At 41.8% G+C, this 21,501-nt stretch overlaps 1 protein-coding gene across 5 annotated transcripts in view; it reads right to left on the reverse strand.

The window, feature by feature from the left end:
- LOC147013066 (guanine nucleotide exchange factor VAV2-like) overlaps window positions 1-21,501 on the reverse strand; it is a 151,894-nt gene that overhangs the window by 55,923 nt on the left and 74,470 nt on the right. For 4 of the 5 annotated variants that reach the window (XM_085854564.1, XM_085854560.1, XM_085854563.1 and 1 more), the window contains 3 exons: window positions 8,664-8,763; window positions 3,482-3,577; window positions 58-126 (listed from right to left, as the gene is read on the reverse strand). In XM_085854564.1, the coding sequence (XP_085710690.1) occupies window positions 58-126; window positions 3,482-3,577; window positions 8,664-8,763 (265 nt within the window). The remainder of the gene's footprint in view (window positions 1-57; window positions 127-3,481; window positions 3,578-8,663; window positions 8,764-21,501) is intronic. The other variant, XM_085854562.1, reaches the window with a different exon arrangement.

Raw genomic sequence — 21,501 nt, forward strand, 5'->3', positions numbered from 1 at the left:
CACAAAGTCGAGGCTCATGGAGGAGCAATTGTGTCGACTGGCATGAACAGAACGTACCTCCATGGCTTCCAGGGCATGCTTAACCTGAGGCTTGCATGCTGGTTCCATTGTATGCTTGAGTAATTCCTGCAATAGATGGATATTAATACAGATAGCTGTAAAAAAATATATATTTTGTAGCCATCTTTTAGCAAAACGAGTGCACAAGAATGGGTTTATAGTCCAACATAACCATACGGTTCATCAATTCTAACATTAATACTATTGGTTTATACATTGTGTATGGATCCTCATTTTGTACACATCTCTGTTAACTTACTACCAGTGACCTTATTGGACAATTATATAAGATATCAGCATCTCCTCACTTAACTTTGTGTCATTATTTAATGATATGGATGACTCAATAAGAATTTACACAATTGGAACCACTTTTTGAGCTCTGGCTGCCCATCATATATCGACATACATAAAAGCCGTGTATTTATTTATCTGCCATGCAGGAAGTGAGCTCACGTTCACAGAAGTGACGTCGCATTCGTCACCGAAAGGGAGCACACACAATTTCAGTGTTAGCGCCATTTACCATTTTGTTGCCACTCAGTAAAGGTGAATTTATTCTGTCCAAAACTTTTACTGCACACATCTGAATTTTGGTTGATTAAATGACCATTTGGGTTGTTTTCACAACTATAATGCTTGAGGTGAGTCGTTAGTAATTTTATTAGCTTATCTGGAATTTAAATTCCAGTAAGGTATTATCATCGTGCACCGTTTGCCGTACATCCGTCCGTCTCCTTTTTTGACCATGATCGCGTTAGTCATGGGAAATATATCATTTATATTTCAACCTGAATTACTTGATGTTTAGAATCTGTATTCAGGGATTTAAATCAAACTCAGTACAAGTATGTATAATGATGTAATAATGTGGGTGGAGGAATTTCTGTCAATGTCGCGATGTCGAAGAATGCCGTTCTAGTTTTTCTGTGCAACCACTTGGCCGATCGATGCGAAATTTTAAACATAGGAGGGACTTCCCATGGAGAATATTTTATTGCTAACTCTGATGTCATAGGTCACATAGTATGGGAGGAAAAGGATTCGTTAAAGGGAAAAAATTGGACATCTTCTTCTCCAAAACCGCTCAACACACACAAAAAAAAAAATGAAACTTTATCAGTCATCAACTCTCCATGGGTATATAGGGTGATAATGATGACTTCATCGGTGAAATAGTACTCCAGCCATAATTTGTTGAGTCAAGATCATTATCTGAAAAATCTGAAACTTCATATAAAATTATCTTATGTAGGACCTGATATGAGTAAAGAATAACATTTATGGCGTCATCTTTCACGTGGTCTGGTGGCCATATTGGATTTACAATAAAAACGTTTTAAAAAATCTTCTCCAGAACTGATTAACAGATCAATGCCTGCCTTCATACGTATGATCGATTAGTCATTGGGAATATCCAGTAGTTTGAATATTTTTTTTTCATAATCATCCTCATTAATGCAATTTTGCCTTAATGTGCACAAAACTGGTCATTAAATATCCTAATAATCAAGCAATAATCAATAAAGCTACAGATAATGGCAATGTATGTGACATAAGAGGGTGCATGGATTATACGGGTATGTGGGCCATAATAGTAGCATGTTCAGTTAATGATGGTAGTTTTGGTTCAGAATGAGCAAGTGAGGTGAGACGATGTACTCTACTGAGTGCTGTTCTCGTCTATTACTTTTAATTGATTTTGTATGATGTATGTATAATGTATATTTGCAATCTTAAAAAGCTCAAATAAATTAAATTCACCTAAACACAGTGATTATTTCCCATGCATTTTCAATTTTAAAAAAGCTTCATCTCATAAATTTTCCTGTCAACCTGCCTTGTTTTGTAAAGAAGGCTTTTTTTAACCAAGTACAGTAAGCCCTTAAATATCACAGGTTTGAATATTGCGGTTTTGACCAATTGCAGGAAACCTCTTTGTGTACTGATTTAGTTATCACGGGACTTAATTAAAACAAATCGTGGTTTTTGAGTTGACTTGTGAGTCATCATTTTCGTTCACCTGTATGGTTATCTTGCACCACAATCCTTTTGATGCCTTTTGTGGCACAGAACCCACTAATAATGGCCCGCAAGCATAAAGTTATTGACAACGCTGGATCTAGAGCAAAAAGGCTAAGGAAAGTGATGATTTTGTGCCAAAAACAATCACCTTCCTGGTGAGGGATGGGTGTGGAGGGGAGAACGATTTATAAAATAACAGATTAGCAGATTAAAAGGGTAAATTATTTAAGAGATTAATAGGGGAGGAATGATGGGGGGTATTGGACATATTACAGACGTGTTTAATCTGCTTCAACGCAGCCAGAGACTTCATTGTTAAGCTAATTTATATTTATTTTACATGTTTATTTCAATTCTGATGTGTATATTTTGGCTGCCGCCCAACTTCCTCGATGCTTTCTCGAAGCCCAGGAACCTTGGCATGGTTTTCAATATCGTGGTACTTTCCAGGAACGTAACCCTCATGCTGTTTAAGGGATTACTGCAGTTGCTAAAATCGATCATTTGGCCAAATTGTTGGAATGCGAGTTTGTCTTTGTGACATTCTTACTTTATTTCATTTTATATTGAGGCTCGTGGAGAATGTGCAACACAAATCACACATGCGTGTAAAGAAACACATGGAAAACACCGGACTTGACTTGAGAAATGCGAGTTTGTCTTTGTGACATTCTTACTTTATTTCATTTTATATTGAGGCTCGTGGAGAATGTGCAACACAAATCACACATGCGTGTAAAGAAACACATGGAAAACACCGGACTTGACTTGAGACTTGAGAAAAATGGAGCTGCTGAGCTTGGAGGGTGTGAGGTAACTTCCTGGGACTCTCTGGATACCTGCCACACCATCATTATGATGTTAACTTTTCTCTCCACACTCAGCAGAGCAATTAAGGAGAAATTTTCTCTTCCCCATTAATGCCAACCAGTGGGTTTGTCCTTGCTCTATCCTTTAAATGCTGAGCATCAAGCAAGAAAGTAGTGCATACCATTTTCAAAGTCTTTGCTTTTTTAATGAGCAGAATCAAACTGCTGACTTACCAGACTCAAAATAGATGGTCTAGGCATTATGCCACTGAGTGGTGCAGTGTGTAGTCTTTGAGTTGTCATTTTATGCAAATTATTCACACTTCACAATATGATTTTTTTTCGACTTCAAAAAGCATACTACTAATAATTTGGTTCAGTTATGACTGGAGGAGATTGACAATATTCAACATTTACTTGGCTTCAAATGAGATAGCCCAATTCAAATCGACCTTGAACGAATGCTGCTTTATTGTGGTACAAAATATGACTCCGTCATTTCAAAGGTTCTCTCAAAAACACTTTTCAGGTTTTTTATCATCATTTCATTCACACCTCATCACTCTCCATTAAGAAGCAATGCAAACCTTGAGAAGCAAGTGATATTTGAGGACTCGCTGCATAGGAACAACAAGCAAGTCACGCAGTGCAAACTTTCCTCCATTGTACCTCAGAGTACATTCCTGGAAAAGTTAAATTATGAATACAAATGATGATAAACATGATAATTTTTGGATAAAACAATAATTAAGACAGTTATAAAACTTCTATATTTCACAATTCATTCCTATACACTAAATAAATTTCTCATAGATGAAAATTGAATTTGCATAAAAGCAAATGATACATTCGTATACATGAAACATTATATGTAATAAACTCAGGAATGTGTAGTTGCCACCCACATTTACCTGTTTATTGCAGCAGTAAATTTGTTTCTAAATTTCATAATCACATGAAATAGTCGAAGTACAACTTGATCTCTCAAGTAGTAAATGCAACCATCGGCACAACAACCCTTGGGCGCGGTGTTGTATTATATTCAACACGTTAGTTTAATTTGTCCTGTTTATATGTGCAATAATGAAGGTGGTGTTGTTTCCGACATAGACAGGCTTCGGGCTAAGATTGTAATTTGTATGCACCTTCCTGTCGGGCACGGTCAGGCAACGATGAGAGGTAAGAGAGCGCAGGACAGTGAATAGCGCTTCGCGCACGGACCCATAGACCTCCTGCAAGACCCACTACATACATATAGTGCCTATAGAAAATCTACACACCTTTCAAAATTTTTACCTTTTGTTGCCTTATAGCCTGGAATTAAATTGCATTAAATCAGTCTTTTTGTCCACCTTTATTTACACATCATAACCCACAACTTCCAAGTGAAAAACAAATTCCACAAATTTATGAAAATTTATGAAAAATACAAAACTAGAATATCTTGGTTGGATAAGTGTCCACCCCCCTTATCATAGCAATTGTAAATTAGCTCAGGTGTAACCAATTACCTTCAAGATCACACACCAAGTTAATTGGACTCCACCTGTGTTAAATTGCAGTGATTCTGAGTATTTCAGTGTAAAATCAGCTGTTCCTGTAGATAACCTGTGGGTGGTGCAGTTCACAGCAAAAACTCAACCATGAGACCCAATGAGCTTTCAAAGGACCTCCAGGATAAAGTTGTGGAATGGCACAGATCAGGGCATGGGTATAAAAATATTTTAAAGGCCTTTAATATCCCTTGGAGCACAGTCACGACGATCATTAAGAAGTGGAAGGCGGATGGTACCACTAAGATGCTGCCCAGATCAGGCTGTCCCTCCAAACTGGATGACCAAGCAAGGAGGAGACTGATCACAGAGGCCACCAAGTCCCTGCCTCAATCAGACCATCCCTCCAAACTGGATGACCAAGGAAGGAGGAGGTTGATCAAAGAGGCCACCAAGAGGCCAATTGCAACTTTGAAAGAGCAACTGTACATGCCTTTACAGCAAAAACTGGTCACTGCGTGCATGTGACAACAATACCCAAGCATTCCACAAGCCTGGCCTGTATGGTAGGGTGGCAAGAAATAATCCATTACTCAAAAAGCCCACCTTGAGTCACATTTGAACAATGTAAAAAAACACTCTGGAGATTCTGAAGCCATGTGGCAAATGGTTTTGTGTTCTGACAAAACTAAGATGGAACTTTTTGGCCTAAATGCAAAATGATATGTTTGGCACAAATCCAACACATCACATCACCCAAAGAACACCATCCCTTCTGTGAAGCATGGTGGTGGCAGCATCATGTTATGGGGATGCTTTTCATCAGCAGGGACTGGGGCACTTGTCATGATAGAAGGGAAAATGCATGGAGCAAAATGCAGAAAAATCCAAGAGGAAAACCTGTTGCCCTTTTCAAGAAAGCTGAAATTGGGACGGAAGTTCACCTTTCAGCATGACAACGACCTGAAGCACACAGCCAAAGCTACACCAGAGTGGCTAAGGAACAAAAAGATAAATGACCTTGAGTGGCCCAGTCAGAGCCACATCCAAAATCCAATCGAAAATCTGTTGCATGACTTGAAGATTGCTGTCCATCAACACTCCCCACACAACTTGACTGAGTTGAACAGTTTTGTACAGAAGAATGGGCAAATATTGCCCAATCAAGGTGTGCAAAGTTGGCAGAGACCAATCCCAACAGATTCACAGCTGTAATTGCTGTCAACGGTGCTTCCAACCAAGTATTAACTCAGTGGGGTGGACACTTATTCAACCAAGTTATTCGAGTTTTGTATTTTTAATAAATTTTCTGAAATTTGTAGAATTTGTTTTTCACTTGGAAGTTGTGGGTTACCATGTGTAAATAAAAGGTGTAAAAAGTCTGATTTAATTCAAATTAATTGCAGGTAAAAAGGCAACAAAAGTTGAAAATTTTGAAAGGGGGTGTAGACCTTCTATAGGCACTGTAACTATGGTCCGGGTTCCAGCGAACGTATAATGGGGTTAACGGGGCCAAATAAAGTGAGGAACAGAATGCCTTCCCCCCATCTCCCCCCATCCCCCGCAGAAACACCAAGCAGCCCATGGCTGAGCCGGGCAGGAGTGGCTATGGGCAGGGTTCATCGTGCTGAGTGTCAGAACTATATAGACCTGTGAGAAGGGAGTAAAGCTCGGTTCACACTTGTGCACTGCAGTGGATAGTATGACAGTTGCTGCACTAAGCACAAAGCAGTTGACTAGTCCAAATTAAGTGACCAAGTTTTAAAAGTCTCCAGAACAGGATTATGACCAGCTGACAGAATTTCGTGTGTGTCCCTGCCCTGCTCAAGTGCTGCGGAGAGTCCCACGCCTCGCGTCATGGAATCAGGCGGAAGAACAAAGGCACTCAAAAACCTTGTGAGACATTGTGTGACCTTGTGAGACATTGCCTGTCTCCCCATTGTGTGGTACAGGTGTGTGTGTGTGTGTGTGTGTGTGTGTGTGTGTGTGTGTGTGTGTGTGTGTGTGTGTGTGTGTGTGTGTGTGTGTGTGTGTGTGTGTGTGTGTGTGTGTGTGTGTGTGTGTGTGTGTGTGTGTGTGTGTGTGTGTGTGTGTGTGTGATTGGCCCCATAGTGATTTTAGTTTCCTTGTACATCAAGGTTGTGTCACCCCCTCCCTTATTTGTTGTGTTTTTCTGCCAGGTTAGTCCGAGTTTTGTTGTCTTGATTCCCCATGTCTCATATCCTTCAATAAACTATATAGAATTTAGAAGAAGAGTACTCCTGCCTTTCACTTCCCGCACACAGGAAAGACCGCCGGTTCTGCAATATTGAACGACCTTGGGGAAATATCAAATTGTAATGGAGACGCCCGTTATTAAAGTGCGGATAGGAATACAAGTGCTGTCAACTCACAACGACTTGTAAAGATTGTTTGGGAATTCATGGAGGTATTAGACCTCTAGCTCAGACAGGCTGAGTTTGCGCACCCTCTGAAGTGATTATATCAACCAAAAGCTGTCATTGGTATACTACCCACTGTGGGCCATATACGCATGCATACGCACTCACACACACTTTGTGCAGCCAAATCCAAACCAGGAATTTGGCCAGGGTACAGTGATCCACATTAAAAAAAAACACAAAGGGAGTGTATCTACCACTGAAACTTGGTGGGGTGTTGGAGTTATCAAAATTTCTACATTAGCACCTCCATTTTCTCGAGAAATATCAACAGTCCATGCATCCAATTATTCCCAATGCAGCATCATTGAACTAGTCAGGGAGGGAAACTACAGCAAATACAAATTAATATTGAATCGGTAACAAAACAGACAGAGGAGTATGCTTTCCAACAGCAGCTTTCCTTCCAAATTACACTTGGTCTCTCACATGCACAGGTTAAGATTCCCGATCCTGATGAATAAATAAAATACCAAAAACGAAATGGGTAGGAGCGGATAGGCCTCAAAAGCCGTGATTACATCCACATTTGAGCGGAATGTTTGTGTAAACAGATTTTTCAAAACAACTTTACAACTTACACACACATCCGGTGCCTCTCAAACTTCAACTAAAATGGTCACTTTTTTGTCATCAATATGATGCAATGAATGAAGAGAGTTATTGTGAATGAATTCCATCATACGAAGATACAACAAGACTCATGATTAACTCTTTGAGTATCTCCTCTTCCTCGTCCTCCTTCATATGCAGCACGAGGTTGCAGGTAGCATCATTGGCTGAAGTTGTGGTTGTGCCACTGTTGCAATGCCCCTATTACCAGTACACTGGTACTCATTTCACCGATCTCAGAAGGATGACGGGCTGAGTCAACCCCACCTGGTGTTCATTCAACAGTTGACAGGGGCTCAAACTCAAGACCCGAGGATCTTAAGCCAGCCACCCTAACTACTAAGCCAACACCAGGCTTTTGAATCGTTGAAATTAGAACTTCATAGAATTCACTATGTTAGTTCCATCAACGTTTGAAAAAAACCTATGTAAATATCTTGTTTATGTTTATTTCTGGGCCAAACTGTCGCTTAATCACAAAATTAGTCTTTTTCATGAAGTAGATGTGCAATGTGCATGCTCGTTATTTTAAGTGAAAACAGTATATGGGATTTTTGGGGTACTGGAAGTTCACGTTAAAATATCAGAATATATTCATTCTGATATTTAAACCTTATTATGGGCTTGTAGGTATATTCACTTTGCTACAGGTATATTCACTTGTAGGTATATTCACTTAGAGGTATATTCACTCACCGTTGAGTTGTCTAGCCTGAGTTTGAATATCCATCCCAAGCCATAAACTAGCATTTTGCCATTTGAATATCAACCCTGAAAGTCACAATGGCATTTTGCATGGATTGTGATGATTATTTGTACATAAATGTTGGAAGGACATTATGCCAAAAAGACCAGTCTAACAGAAGGACCTGGTGGACGTTAAAGATCGCATGGCTGTCTTTTGCAAAGAGTAGGAGAGCTATCACTGGAACCTTGGCCAAATTACAAATTCCTGCCAGCTCTCAAATTATGAAGTCTAGACAGCCGGTCCATGAAAGACTTGGCACAAAAACGTCGTCCAACCAACCCTACAAAAATGTGGCAATAACTGGGGCATGAATTAGAGAAGTTTAGGTAGTGGATTTAGCATTTAAATATAAAAGCTCAGGACTTGTTACATCACCATACATGATGCAAGCCAGAAATATAAAGGAAAGAAAGTCATAAATGCCAATATATGAATACTTGAATATAATCAATGCCATCTACAAGATCAGATGCACCTCCAGCCTTGTCCTGATGTCATCCCGACTCTGCACAATGTTGTCCAGGCAGCTCTGAGCAGATTCCAAGCAGCTGCAGTAGGAAGCGTAAATAAGCAACCTTGAGGTGTCAGAAAGAGGTGGGGAAGGAAAGGGATACACAGGTAAACTATGATAACAGTATTTATATATATATATATATATATATATATATATATATATATATATATATATATATATATATATATATATATATATATATATATATATATATATATATATATATATATATAATGTGGATCTCATTCTGTCGATATGACGATCTACAATCACATATTTATTCTGGAAAAAGAATAGAATATTCATAAGAAATGGAGGAAAACTAAAACAGAAGAGAAGACAGCAGCAATAATTACTCAAAGCCTCATCAGATTTAATTTAAAAAATAAAGACTCGATGCTCGTGGAGGAGCGAGAACACAGAACGGATGAAGACATAACAGAACAAAATGAACAGTGGAAATAAGGTGTGTGGGGGTGTGGAATACATGAACAGCAGGGTAGAGGGACAAAATATAAAGATACCTGGAGGAATGAAGGACATGAAGAAGAAGGGGGTGAACATGCTGTATACAGGTGCAAATTCAATCACAGAAGTGGAACTAAAAAAAAAAAAAAAAAACAGGAGCGTGAGGGAGCAGGGGGAAGAAATCCAAAAACCTGGAAACGTAGAAAGAGGTGGGCTTGGGGAATGTTAATGAGGGTAATAAAGATCATGGATGAGGGATGACCTGAGATGGTGTGGAATAGCTGGCGTGAAGCACAAAAGGGAAGATGAGATTGAACAGATTGAAGCAGTTGGTTCTACAGGTGAGACAAAAGAGGAACAAATGAGTGGAGGTGAGCAGTGAGCCTGAACTTTGAGAGTTTCAGGAAAAGTGGGATAATGGCGTACTGCTCGTGCCATGCAGAAACCTGTAAGGGGGAGGGGGGCACACACAGAAAGTGCAGAGGGCTCAAGACCAGAAAGGAAGCGGAAGAAGACAGAAACTACGGGCCTGTCTCTGATGTGACAGTAATTGGCCCAGAGATGATCAGCTTAATTATGGGAGATACCATTGATTTTAAAGTTCCTGGTTTCCACGACATCAAGCTGAGCAAGGTGTCAGGCAGGGGAGTCAGCCCAGAGCAGAGAGCAGTCGGCTACTCCATCAAGTTGTGGATGAAGGCCTTGTCAATAGATAAAGGCTCAGGGGTGCCAAGGAAAGCCGTTGCATAACGGAGGATGCCCAGGCTTGCTTTGAAAGCCAAATTATACAGTGTATGTGTATGTATATATAGATATATGTGGTCTACCCAAGAAAGATCATGGCTGATAGTGAGGTGAATGAACATCTTCAGGAGGTTAATTAAGGAAGTAGATGGGAGCATTCGCCAAACAGTCCTTCCAGAGAGACAGGGTGAGAATGAGAGATTTGTCAGGATTGAAAGACATATTCAAAGTGTTCACCTATCGCGTGATTTTATCAAGGTCTGCGGAGAGGGAAGATGCTGGACCTGACTAGCTGAGAGATGAGGGATGCTATGGCAGAGGATGGAGTCATCAATAAAGAGATAAGGATTTTCCAGGAAGTCAGAAAGATCTTTGATAAAGATTCGGAACAGGACTGGACCCAAGACTGCATTGGGGCACTCCAGAATCAACAGGGAGAGGAGATGAGAGGATCCCGTTGAGAACCACGCTTTGACTATGAGAGGGGGAGAAGTCAGGAAGCCATCAGAGGAGCTGACCTTGGATGACACAGACAGATAGCTCGGAGAGCAAGACAGGATGTCAGACTGTAGCAAATGCTCAAGATACAGTATGACCTGAGAGGTGGCTCTGATCTCATATCTGGAATAGATGGCCTTCATCCATTGTTGGGAGAGCAAAAGCAGCATGTCTATTGTCCAAGGTAGAGTGATCATATGTCAATCCAAACTGACGGTCTTCGATCAGGCCATTGGATAAAAGGAAGGATTTAATGTCGACTGTGATGTTGGATTCCATGACCTTGTTGATTATTACAAGCAAGCTAATCAGTCTGTAGTTAAGAGGAACTGTTTCTGTACCACTTGTATGTAATGTGGTGATATTTGCTGACTTCCAAGCAGATGGAAGATGACCTAAGGCAAATAATTGGGTGAAAAGAGCAGAAAGACTTTGTACAAGAGCAGCAGAGCACATTTTTAAGGAGAAGGAGGAGTTTGGGACCATACTCTGCGCAGAGCGTTGGTGCTACTTAAGCAGTCTCCTTGGCTATCGGGCACAATCCTGGATGGTCGCCACTCCGACACAGGATACCAGCAAGCTGGCACTCATTTTGCCGACCTCGGAATGATGACAGGCAGAGTCAACCCCACCTGGTATTAATTCAACAGCTGAGTGGGATTTGAACTCAGGACCCTCGGATCCAAAGCCTGCCACCCTAACCATTAAGCCAACACCAGGCATACATTTTTAAGACACGTGCGCTAATGTTGTCCAGGGTAGGTGCAGAATCAGAGTCGAGGGTTGCCAGAAATTATTCTACCTCCTAAGGTGAGAATAACGCAAAGGTGAGGAGTATTTGAGTGTGACTGGATCGGGTGGGTACAGAGAGCGAGGGGTTGGGGATACAAAATTTGGAAGCAAACACAGAATTCAGCCGTTCGGCCTTGTCACGAGCAAAGTTAGCTATGGTCCTATTTGAAGTGAGGAAAGGGACAGAGGGGGAGCATACTCCAGAGACAGACTTAACAAGGTGCCACCAGATCTTTGAGGAAGGAGACAGGGTTGAAAGTTCAGTCTTGAGGTTGGCCAGCTGCTGTTTTCTGATTCTCCTGAGAATGCAAGCGCACTTCTTGTGGACTTTGTGGAATTATCTGAAGTTGCCTTAAGTCAGATTTGCCTTCCAAGAAGAGAAGTCCAGCTGTTTCAAAGCAACTGCCACACCTCAGTATTCGATGTATCATCGGTGAGAGGGTGGTTATGAGAGAAGTAGATGAGATGGCATTAATCCGTGCATAAGTGAGAGCAGGCTTCTATGGAAAAATTCCCAAGCCGCATTAATATCAGGGGCAATGGAGATAGAAGACCAGTACCAAAGTGAGATGACAGCTTGCAGGCCCAGCCAGTCAGCCTGAGTGAACTGCCAGACTCGCATCATTGAAGCTGCCCTCTGAAAGTTGCCAGAGAGATGTTGACCCTCAGAAGTACATGATCAGACAAACCAATTAGAGCGGTGCAAGAACAGGAGACATTAGCAGGAAACTTTGTCATTACCAAGGCCAGAAGGGAGGATTTGCCATTGGCAGAAATCCGGGTCAAAAGTTCACAGATTGAGTCAGGCTCATGGATTCACAAAAGCCCTTTTCTGCAGTGCCATGGCTGGTGAATGAGGTACCAACACCCAGGTAAGAGGTACAGCGGCAATTTAAATATTTAAATCACCAAATATGGGGAAGAGAGAGTTGGGTTGAATGACTAATCACTAATGGATGAGATCAGCAGGAGTGGAAATTATGAATGACTTTTTATTCTTTATTTGTCCTTCTTTTGAGAGGAAGAAAGAACGAAGAAAAGTTAAAAGTTAAAAGAAAAGTTAACGAAGAAAAGAAAAGGAAGGGTTAAAAATAAAGAAAAAAGGATGAGTGAAATGAAAGATTAGGAAAAAATAAAGTTTAGCAAAGAATGAATGCTGGGCGTGGTGGGATGCGCCTGTAATCGAGATACTTGGAGGCTGGGGTTGAGGACCCATTGATGATGGGAGCCCTGTGTTGTGCCACGCTAATAGACAGTACAAAGCAGCCTGGCCAATATGGTGGCACCCAACCCTGATTGTCAGGTCAGACCAGATCAGATCTGTGACTTGCTACAAGTGTCATGTAAAAACCCGTACTAACCTGCTCAAGGTCGAAAGGTCGGCGACTAAACCGGCTCCCCCCACCAGGCCCCCCTGGTGTGGCTGGTGTGTGGACATGGACACCCAGCAGGATTAAGTACAAAACCGGCCAAAGGTCAGAGGAGATCCTTGTGAGCCAACGGCCATCCATACAAGGTTCCAACTGCGTCTGTGGATGTCCTCCTGCACGATTTGCACTCCAGCTACCACAAAAAACTTCACCCCACAAAACACACTATAGTATTGGTCTGGGTAGTGCTGAGGTGTCATCCACCAGACGACGGTCTCCTCGGATTAACCTGAGGCGGTCCCTTCAGGTGGGTACCTGGAATGTCCTATTCCAAAGAGATGAGATGGACCAGGCACTTTCCTCAGGGATGGCCAGATGGAGGCTACTGGAGCGGCGGAAAGTGGACGCAGCGACGTGCTGTGAAGTGCATGCTCGCAATGCATCTGCGTACAGTGTGTAAGGAATGAATGAATGAAAGAATGAATGAGAAAGTAGGCCCGTTGAATATGTGGAAGACATAACCAGCCGAGGCAGATGCACAAAATCAAATAAACAAACAGGCAGGCAAAAACATGATGAACGCACGATACAAATAAGAAACAAAAGGAAACAGAGCGGACAACAATCAATGCCACCAAAGACAAATCGGGTACAGTTCAGTTCACTTTGGAAGCAAGTCAATTGGAGTTGAGAGAAGATGCTGCCGAGCCTGGAAACAGGAAACCTTTTTTGGATAGATAATCACTGAGAGGCCAAAAGCTCTGACCAAAAATGGCTCGTGACAGACAGTCTCGGTTTATGGGAGTCAATGTTACTTTAAATACTTCATTAACCTTTACAAGTCCTGCTCTTCAGCATGTAATGCCGCATCTTCACCAGTGAGCTTGTGCCATGCTCACGTGGTTTCTGTGGTGTCTCTACTCATCGAGTTGTGCTGGACAATGCCAGGACCAACAAACAGCTCCACTGGCACAGGTAACTCTAACTCGTGCTGGCATGGGAGTACAATTGTGTGTCAATGGTGTGGTGTCATTGTGTTGTGTCTCAAAGTCATTGTGTGCACTTTCTCATACGACTGGTTCTCTGTGGACACCATGTTTTTGTTTTTGTTTACACAATTTGAGATCCATTAAAGATATGACAGAGGTGGTAGCTTAGCAGACTGGCAGATAAACAAAGAGGAACAGGCAGACAAGAAAGTACAGAAACATTACAGAATGATAAGGGGAAAAAATATGGAGGAAAAGGAGTCGGGTTAAGCGTGATTATGTGACGAGAGCTGAGGAATGGGAATAAGAGAAACCATTAGGTGGTAATGGACAAGTCTTGGTGCACTGAAGGGAAGAGCAAGATATAACAGGAACAAGGATTCGGTTCTACTGTCATGAGAGAAATGGGTTAAAGGCTTGGAGGTGAACATCAAGCTTGGACTTGGGGAGAGTTACTAGATGTGGGTTTTCAGAAGAGCATAAGTAACTTTGAAGGGAGGAAGGTGTAAATGGGCAAAGGCAAGAGAGAGTGAGTGTAGCAAGATTATAATTGATAAATGATATAATCTACCAAACTACCATTGATGGCAAAGAAACAGCCAGCCTTCTGCATTGGTGGTCAGCCTCCTTCTGATAGATTCCAAGAAGTCAAAGAGCTTTGTATTGAACAACCACCAGGGGAACGAGATGGAAAGTAACTGCACCAGCACAGAGTGGGAAGCTACTGTATTCCAGGGCACATCGAATGAATGCCATTTAAACTATAATAAACTGTGAACAGCTCATAATAGACTGGAAGTGTTAACTAACCTTAGAGGCAAGATTGGAGAAATGGTCTGCCTAATAGTGATGCCTACAGTGCAGGAGCTCCATAGACTGCATCTCTCCCAGGGGCTGCCCAAATAGATAGATGGCAATTTGCCAGACAATCTTTATAGAAGGTCAGAACTGGCCACTGACAAAATAATCACGGAAATTGCCATTCTTCGTGGCTGTCATATGCTTGTCAGCAAGTATGATGTACCAGAAGAGAAAACTATAACGACACTCTTCGACGTCGAGATGTCGACCGATATGCCTTCACCCACATGATGACATCATTATACATGCTTGTACCAAGTTTGTACTAAATCCCTTCAGGTGTTCTCAAGTATCACATTTTTACCTGGTAAGACCTCTGACCTTTGAACTCTTCATGACAAAATCGAATCAGTTCATCTTTGCATCATAATATATACTTAAACCAAGTTTGGTCAAAAGCCCATCACTGATTCACAAGTTAGTGCAGTAACAGAATTTTTATCTTTAACATGACCTCTGATCATCTTTGACCTCTTTATGCCAAAATCGAATCAGTTCATCTTTGCATCATCATATATACATGCACATTGTATTGACCATTAACCTTTTGACCCCAAAATCTAATCAGTTAATCTTTACATCATAATATATATATATATATTTATACCAAGTTTGGTCAAAATCATATCACTGGTTCACAAGTTATCTCAGTAACAGGATTTTTACCTAACGGGACTGCTGACCATTGACCTCTTGACCCCAGAATATACTCAGTTAATCTTTACATCATTATACATATTTTTACTAAGATGTGACTGAGATCCCTTCAGCTGTTTGTACGTTATCACGGTAAAGAAAATCGATCATGGACAGACGGACGAACAACCTGAAAAAATAATGCCTCTCGTGACCTCATCGGCAGAGGCATAAAAACTGCTGAAATAGATTATATATAAACTCTGCACTGTCCAGCAATGTATGTCAAATATAGGAATAGCATTTGCATTTAACTCTATATTCACACAAAATATTTAGACCCCATGAAGAGGTCATCTATCTTTTACATTCAAAACATTTTGACTCCCCCCCCTCTCCTCCCTCCAACTCCCCACTCCCCATGCTGAAATTTTTTGAGCCCCTTTCTGTTATCTCCTCTAAAGCACAATTCCCCTCATCTCCAGACTCCTTTACCCACCCATATTTTTTGCATACTCCCACTTCTGTTCCTTATATTAAAACCTTTTCTCTCATTGTGATCCATCCACCCACTCCCACATCCACTATATGTCATAAATAGATTCCATGTGAACTCCTTCCCAGACCCCATGCATGGGATGTTATGCTCCATTCTGTAATGTCTCAACCGGCACCGCATCAGAATGTCAGATTATACTCTGCCAAGGATCAAAGACAGATTACAAACAGAGGGGAACAAAAGATCAGAACCTTTCAGTTCCACCTTAGTTATATTAGAAGGAATACACACAAAAGGAACATTCATCTCGGAACAGTAAAATAACAGGTGTAGTATCCATCGTGTTGATAACAGCACAAACTATAATCAGTTTCCATTTAATCATGTTCCTAGAGCCTGAAAATAGGCCTTGCTATCTTTATGGTACTCCAGTCTGTTACCTGATGCTCCTCTCTACAATCTTTTAAATTAACCATTTATTGTCCTCATACTTTAAGCCACAACCATCATGGTCTCTTCTTCTATTACTGACCACAACACCCACCCCTCTCCTTTTGTACTACTGTATTTTTTGGTGTTGTATTAAACTTCTCGTTTGAAAGGTGCCCATACATTTTTATCTCCCACTTCCCCTTTCAACATCCTCCATTTCGCTCATCCATGAGCCTAAACTTCTGCATAAATAAATAAAAATTTTAAAACATTCAGCTCTAACACATTTACTTTACCCCCCCCCCCACCCCCCAAAAAAACATACATATTCTTACACAGTCTTAGCAAATTAATCTTTGGACCTTTTGATATTACAAGCAATACCCGCTCCCACGGGGAGAAAAAATGGTGTTTCTTCTCGCTCCCCACTTGAGGCCCAGCTTCTTCTTCATGTGACAGATGGATGGATGTGTCTCCTTTTAATAAATCGTGGGCCCATTAGTCCATTATGCCTTGTGTTGGCTTTATGGTTAGGGTGGCAGGGTTGGGATCCGAGGGTCCTGAGTTCAGATCCCGCTCAGCTGTTGAATTAATACCAGGTGGGGTTAACTCGATCTGTCATTCTTCCGAGGTCGGCAAAGTGAGTGCCAGCTTGCTGGTATTCTGTGTCGGAGTGGCGACCCGTCCAGGATTGTGCCCAATAGCCAAGGAGACTACGTTGGCAGCACCAACGCTCTGCACAGAGTATGGTCCCAATGGATGGATGGATTAGTCCATTGGACCAAATTTTCATTGGTCTTCACGGTCTTGTTGCATACCTGCTTCTGCTGTACTGCTTGAGTATCACCTTGCCTTTCGCCAAGCCCAGATAATCTTGGCCCACGACAGGGATTATACATTTGTAATTATTATTGCCAAATGACAATACAATTATTATTGTTGTTAATATTGTTGTTGTTGTTGTTCGTCTTTCGGCTGCTCCCGTTTGGGGTCGCCACAGCGGATCATCCATCATGATCCGCATACTGATTTGGCACAGGTTTTACGCCGGATACCCTTCCTGACGCAACCCTGGTCGCCTCTTACGACACAGGGATAAGGATTGTGTTTCGCCATGATTCCGGGCTGCCCTACACCCTCTCATAGCGCTGCCCAGTGCAGAGCTCCCGTCCTCAAGCGATCCTCCAACCCAAGCCTCCGAGTAGCCGGATTACAGGCGCACGCCACTACGCCCGGTTATTGTTGTTAATATTATCAGTATTAATTAACATATGCTTTGTCACAATGTTATCATTCTTTTTTGTTATTTATTTTGTAATTAGAATGTCATGCCATGGAAGGACCTATTAAACATGGTTCTCGTTTAAAACATGGGAATTCTTCCGGGTTCTGTGTAGTTAATTAGCCTAATCAACTCAGGAGATCATGACAATCATTTTGGTGTATCACATTCTGCATCAGAAAGCTCCAGTATAACTCCACAAAAAGCATGCCTCACACACACACACACACACACACACACACACACACACACACACACACACACACACACACACACACACACACACACACACACACACACACACACACACACACACACACACACACACACACCCATTTATAGTGAGATACCAGCAGGGGTACCCCGTGTTGCTGGGCAACGTTGGGTGCCTCTTCCCACCCCTTCACCTGCCTCCTCCCACCCCACCCCTTAAGGAAGAATTAATCGATATGGCTGAAATAATGACGCTATAGATGTTTATCGTCATCTCCATGTCATGAATCTGGGGTGTGTTCAGTTACCAAGTTTCTTGTAGAGCGCTCGCCAAGTGGCTTAAGCACTCCATTAGAAACCGTTGATAAGGAATGGCTGGCTTGGCAAGCGCTAGAATCATGAGGCAGCTTTATATATTATATTAGGCGACAGTGAGATACCTCGCATGAAACTACCATGTTTGCATATTTCCTACTCCTGTTAATATATTCTTCTTCTTCTTCTCCCTCTCATAGTAAGTATCAAATAAACTTTCTTTCCTCTATCATATCATTTCCCCATGAGTTTTAGTCTGTTATAAAAAAAAAGGCGCCAATTATTATTATTAGTGCATTCCTGCTATTGTAGACATCACTGCATGATGACGTCATGTGTGCAGGGACATCTTTTTTCATACTTCGCACAGAAACAAACACGGGATCATTCTGGAAAGCAAACATTGAGTTATAAGCGACACATCACTGGTTGGCAGACAGAAGTAACTGTGTTTGACATCCGACAAAGTTTTTATTTATTTATTTATTTATTTATTTAAAATGAAATATCCCTATCTGGATAATAAGATAATTAACGTACCTATAACATAACATTAAGATGTCACAGTTTATGTTTCTCAGATACCATATTCAGATGTTACGAATGTATGGAGTCATTTGCAGATCACTTCTGACACCATGTAACATAAGCAAGACTCCAGCATGTGGGCCATCCAGATCGTGCCGAAAGTCGGTCTTGTATTTTTATAGTTCAGTTGAGATAACCAACAACAATAACAATGACAACACCACAACTGAAGTTGTTTCTGAATTGCAGGAACTTCCACCATACATTACAGTACCTTCACCGGGTGGTGCATGTGGTGTAGCGGGCCTGCGGGGGCAGGGCATGATGTGGGGGAGCGTCGTGGAGGAGTGGTTGAGAGTGATCACGTGCTTGCAAGGGATATAGGAGTGCGCGCCGCCTGAGGCGTTGTAGTGGTTGCTGTAGCCGTTGTGGCCTGGGAGCCTGTAAGTCGTGTGGCTTGTAGAGTGCATCGAGTACGTAATAAAGGGGAGTTACGGGCAACGTACGCTCACGCTCTCGCTCGTGCAATAAAGTAGGGTTGAACTGTTCCCCCGCTCGTGTCTGCCTTGGAGCACCACTACCACGACACCACAGTGTATATTAGACCACTGCGGCGATGGATGCGGACAAAACATGCATTACCTCGTTTGAGTTGTAATCAAAATGTTACTTTATTTCCTCAAAACGGTGTCTTCATGTAATGACATGAAGATGCATTGTGCAGTCTTCAAATGTACATGAGGCCTTTATAACAATCTGAGCTACATGGAGAGAAAAAGATGGTGGCGATTTCTTAATAGCTGGAGGGCTTGGCCTGTAGAATGGGCAGTGCTTATGACCCACACAGACAGACAGACAGACCCACAGACACGAACTCAGCTTTATATATTAGATTAACATAAGCGGTCCCTTCCGGGAGTGAAATATGGTGTCAATGCCCACTCTCTCTGGGCAGGGGTCAGAGGTTAAACCGTTTGCACTGTTCTCTGTATACAGGTGAAAAATCACAAGTCCACTTCTCATTCTCGCCAAGGGTGGGGGGGGGGTGGGGGAAGTGGATTATTTTGTCCTCCTGACCTGACCCTGAGTACCCAGAGCATGTATGCAAAATTTGGTGGAGACTGGACCAGCTGTTTTTGGTTCTATAATGATTTAACATACATACATGCATACATTTGCCTTATTTTAGTGTGATGAGCTCACACCAGCAAAATATACCAAATACAGTAATGCAATAATAATGCAAAACACATTTACAACTTAAAGCCAGGAAGTTCCAAAAGTGGATCAATTTACCACCTGGGATAGAGATGCCACAGCTGAAAATAATCCTAAAACCATCTCCAAAAGTTACATGATGGACTACCACTCAAAATCCTGATATAATAAGCAATGTGAGCACAATCAGGAAGATACGTATTCCTGTCTTACTTTTACAACATCAAGTGATTCCCATACCTATGAACATAAATTTATGCACAACTTTGTCCGCAGGTGGAAAGTTCATCAGGTGGATGAGTGGACGATACAATGAGAAATGGTGACATGCAGACACATGCTGTTATAATCGCTCAGCCCACCAGCCACTCGGTGTGTATGATTAAGGAATTGTGGGAGGCGATGATCACAGCAACAGAGGGCAAGTCCTGCACAGCTTGCCAACACCTGCAGTCGGGTAGTTGTGTGCCAAAGCAGGGCGTCAAAAAATCTCAGGGACAGCAGGTACTCATTATCACAGATAGTACAGTAATAAAGGCAGGCCGTGCCCTCGCTGAAATCCTTTCATGAACTTTCAGCATTGTATTTGTAATGACTAAAACGTTGTCATGACGAATCACAATTTATTTACTAGTAGTTGTGTAGTACAATGTCGTAGAAACAAAATAATCTATTTAATGACAAACAATATTTATCTTGTGATGCTGCCACTTGCAAAATGTTTTTTTTTTATTTTTAAGCCAAATTATTAAGGTAGTGTAGTTGGTTGTATAATTTCATTAAAGATATGGTGGGGAATGGTCACAAAGATGTAACACAAAGATGTCACAAAGATGTCACAAAGATCTAACAGCTGTAAAATTTTCTTTTAAAAAATGACAAAATTGAGGTTTTTAATTGTGAAAAGTGGATCCAATTGTAAACCGTTTGAGGGACAGATAAACATCCATGTCTGCATGGGGAGAGGGAGGGTGGTATTAGCTGCCAAGCTGGCATGAGGCATGTCACATTATTTTGGGATCGGAACCAATTTTAATTTTGAGAAAGAAAATAAATTACGGAGAAGAATATGAATAGTTTCTATATGCTTTTTGTATAAAGAGTCAAAGCTCATGGAAGAGCAAGATCAGGATGAATAGATCAGGATGCAACACGGCTAAATGAACAGAAGAGAGAGGGGGGAAACACCAACAGTAGAGTTGAAGGACAGAATAGAGGAAGACTTTGTCAAACAATGGGTGTGGGGAGGAATGACGGGTACAGGAGGATGCATGAGGTTGACAAGACAGATACAGAAGGAAACTCCTTGGAAAACTGGAAATTTGGAAGGAGGTGGGCATGGGATTGGGGGGGGTTTCAAAAGGGGGTTTAAAGGGGGCAGAAAAGATCATGGTTTTTTATTAGGGACAATCTGAGATGGTGGTGAAGAGCTGTCTTGAAGACCTGGAGGGAATAATGGGATTGAAGAGGATGTGGAACTTGGTTCCACAGGTGGGAAAATAGAAGAAAGAATGGGTAGAGGTGAGCAGTGATCCTGGATTTAGGCAGTTTCTCCAGAAGGGGGTTGCTGGTGCACCGCATGCACACTGCAGGCGGCAAGACCAGAAATGAGGCGGTAGAAAACAGAGACCACCAACCTGTGTGCGATGGAAAAATGATGGGCCCATTGACTCGGCTTCATCGCAGGATATTCAAATAATCTTGAAGGCCTTAGTTTCCATGGTGTCAAGATAAGCATGGTCTGAGGCAGGGGTGTCAGCCCAGAGGGGAGAGCGGTACTCCATCAAGCTGTGGATGAAAGTCTTGTAGGTGGATAGTTCTATTGTACCAAAGAAAAGGACTTTGGACGACACAATATGCCCAGCCGGCAGCCGTCTTTGGAGGGTAACTTTAAAATGTGGTTTTCCCAAGAAAGATCATGGCTGATAGTGAGACCTAAGAGTTTGAGTGACTG

This window comes from Eptatretus burgeri, chromosome 14 (assembly GCF_056783735.1).
Source record: "Eptatretus burgeri isolate ZD-2024b chromosome 14, Ebu_testis_v1, whole genome shotgun sequence".
Taxonomy (NCBI): domain Eukaryota; kingdom Metazoa; phylum Chordata; class Myxini; order Myxiniformes; family Myxinidae; genus Eptatretus; species Eptatretus burgeri.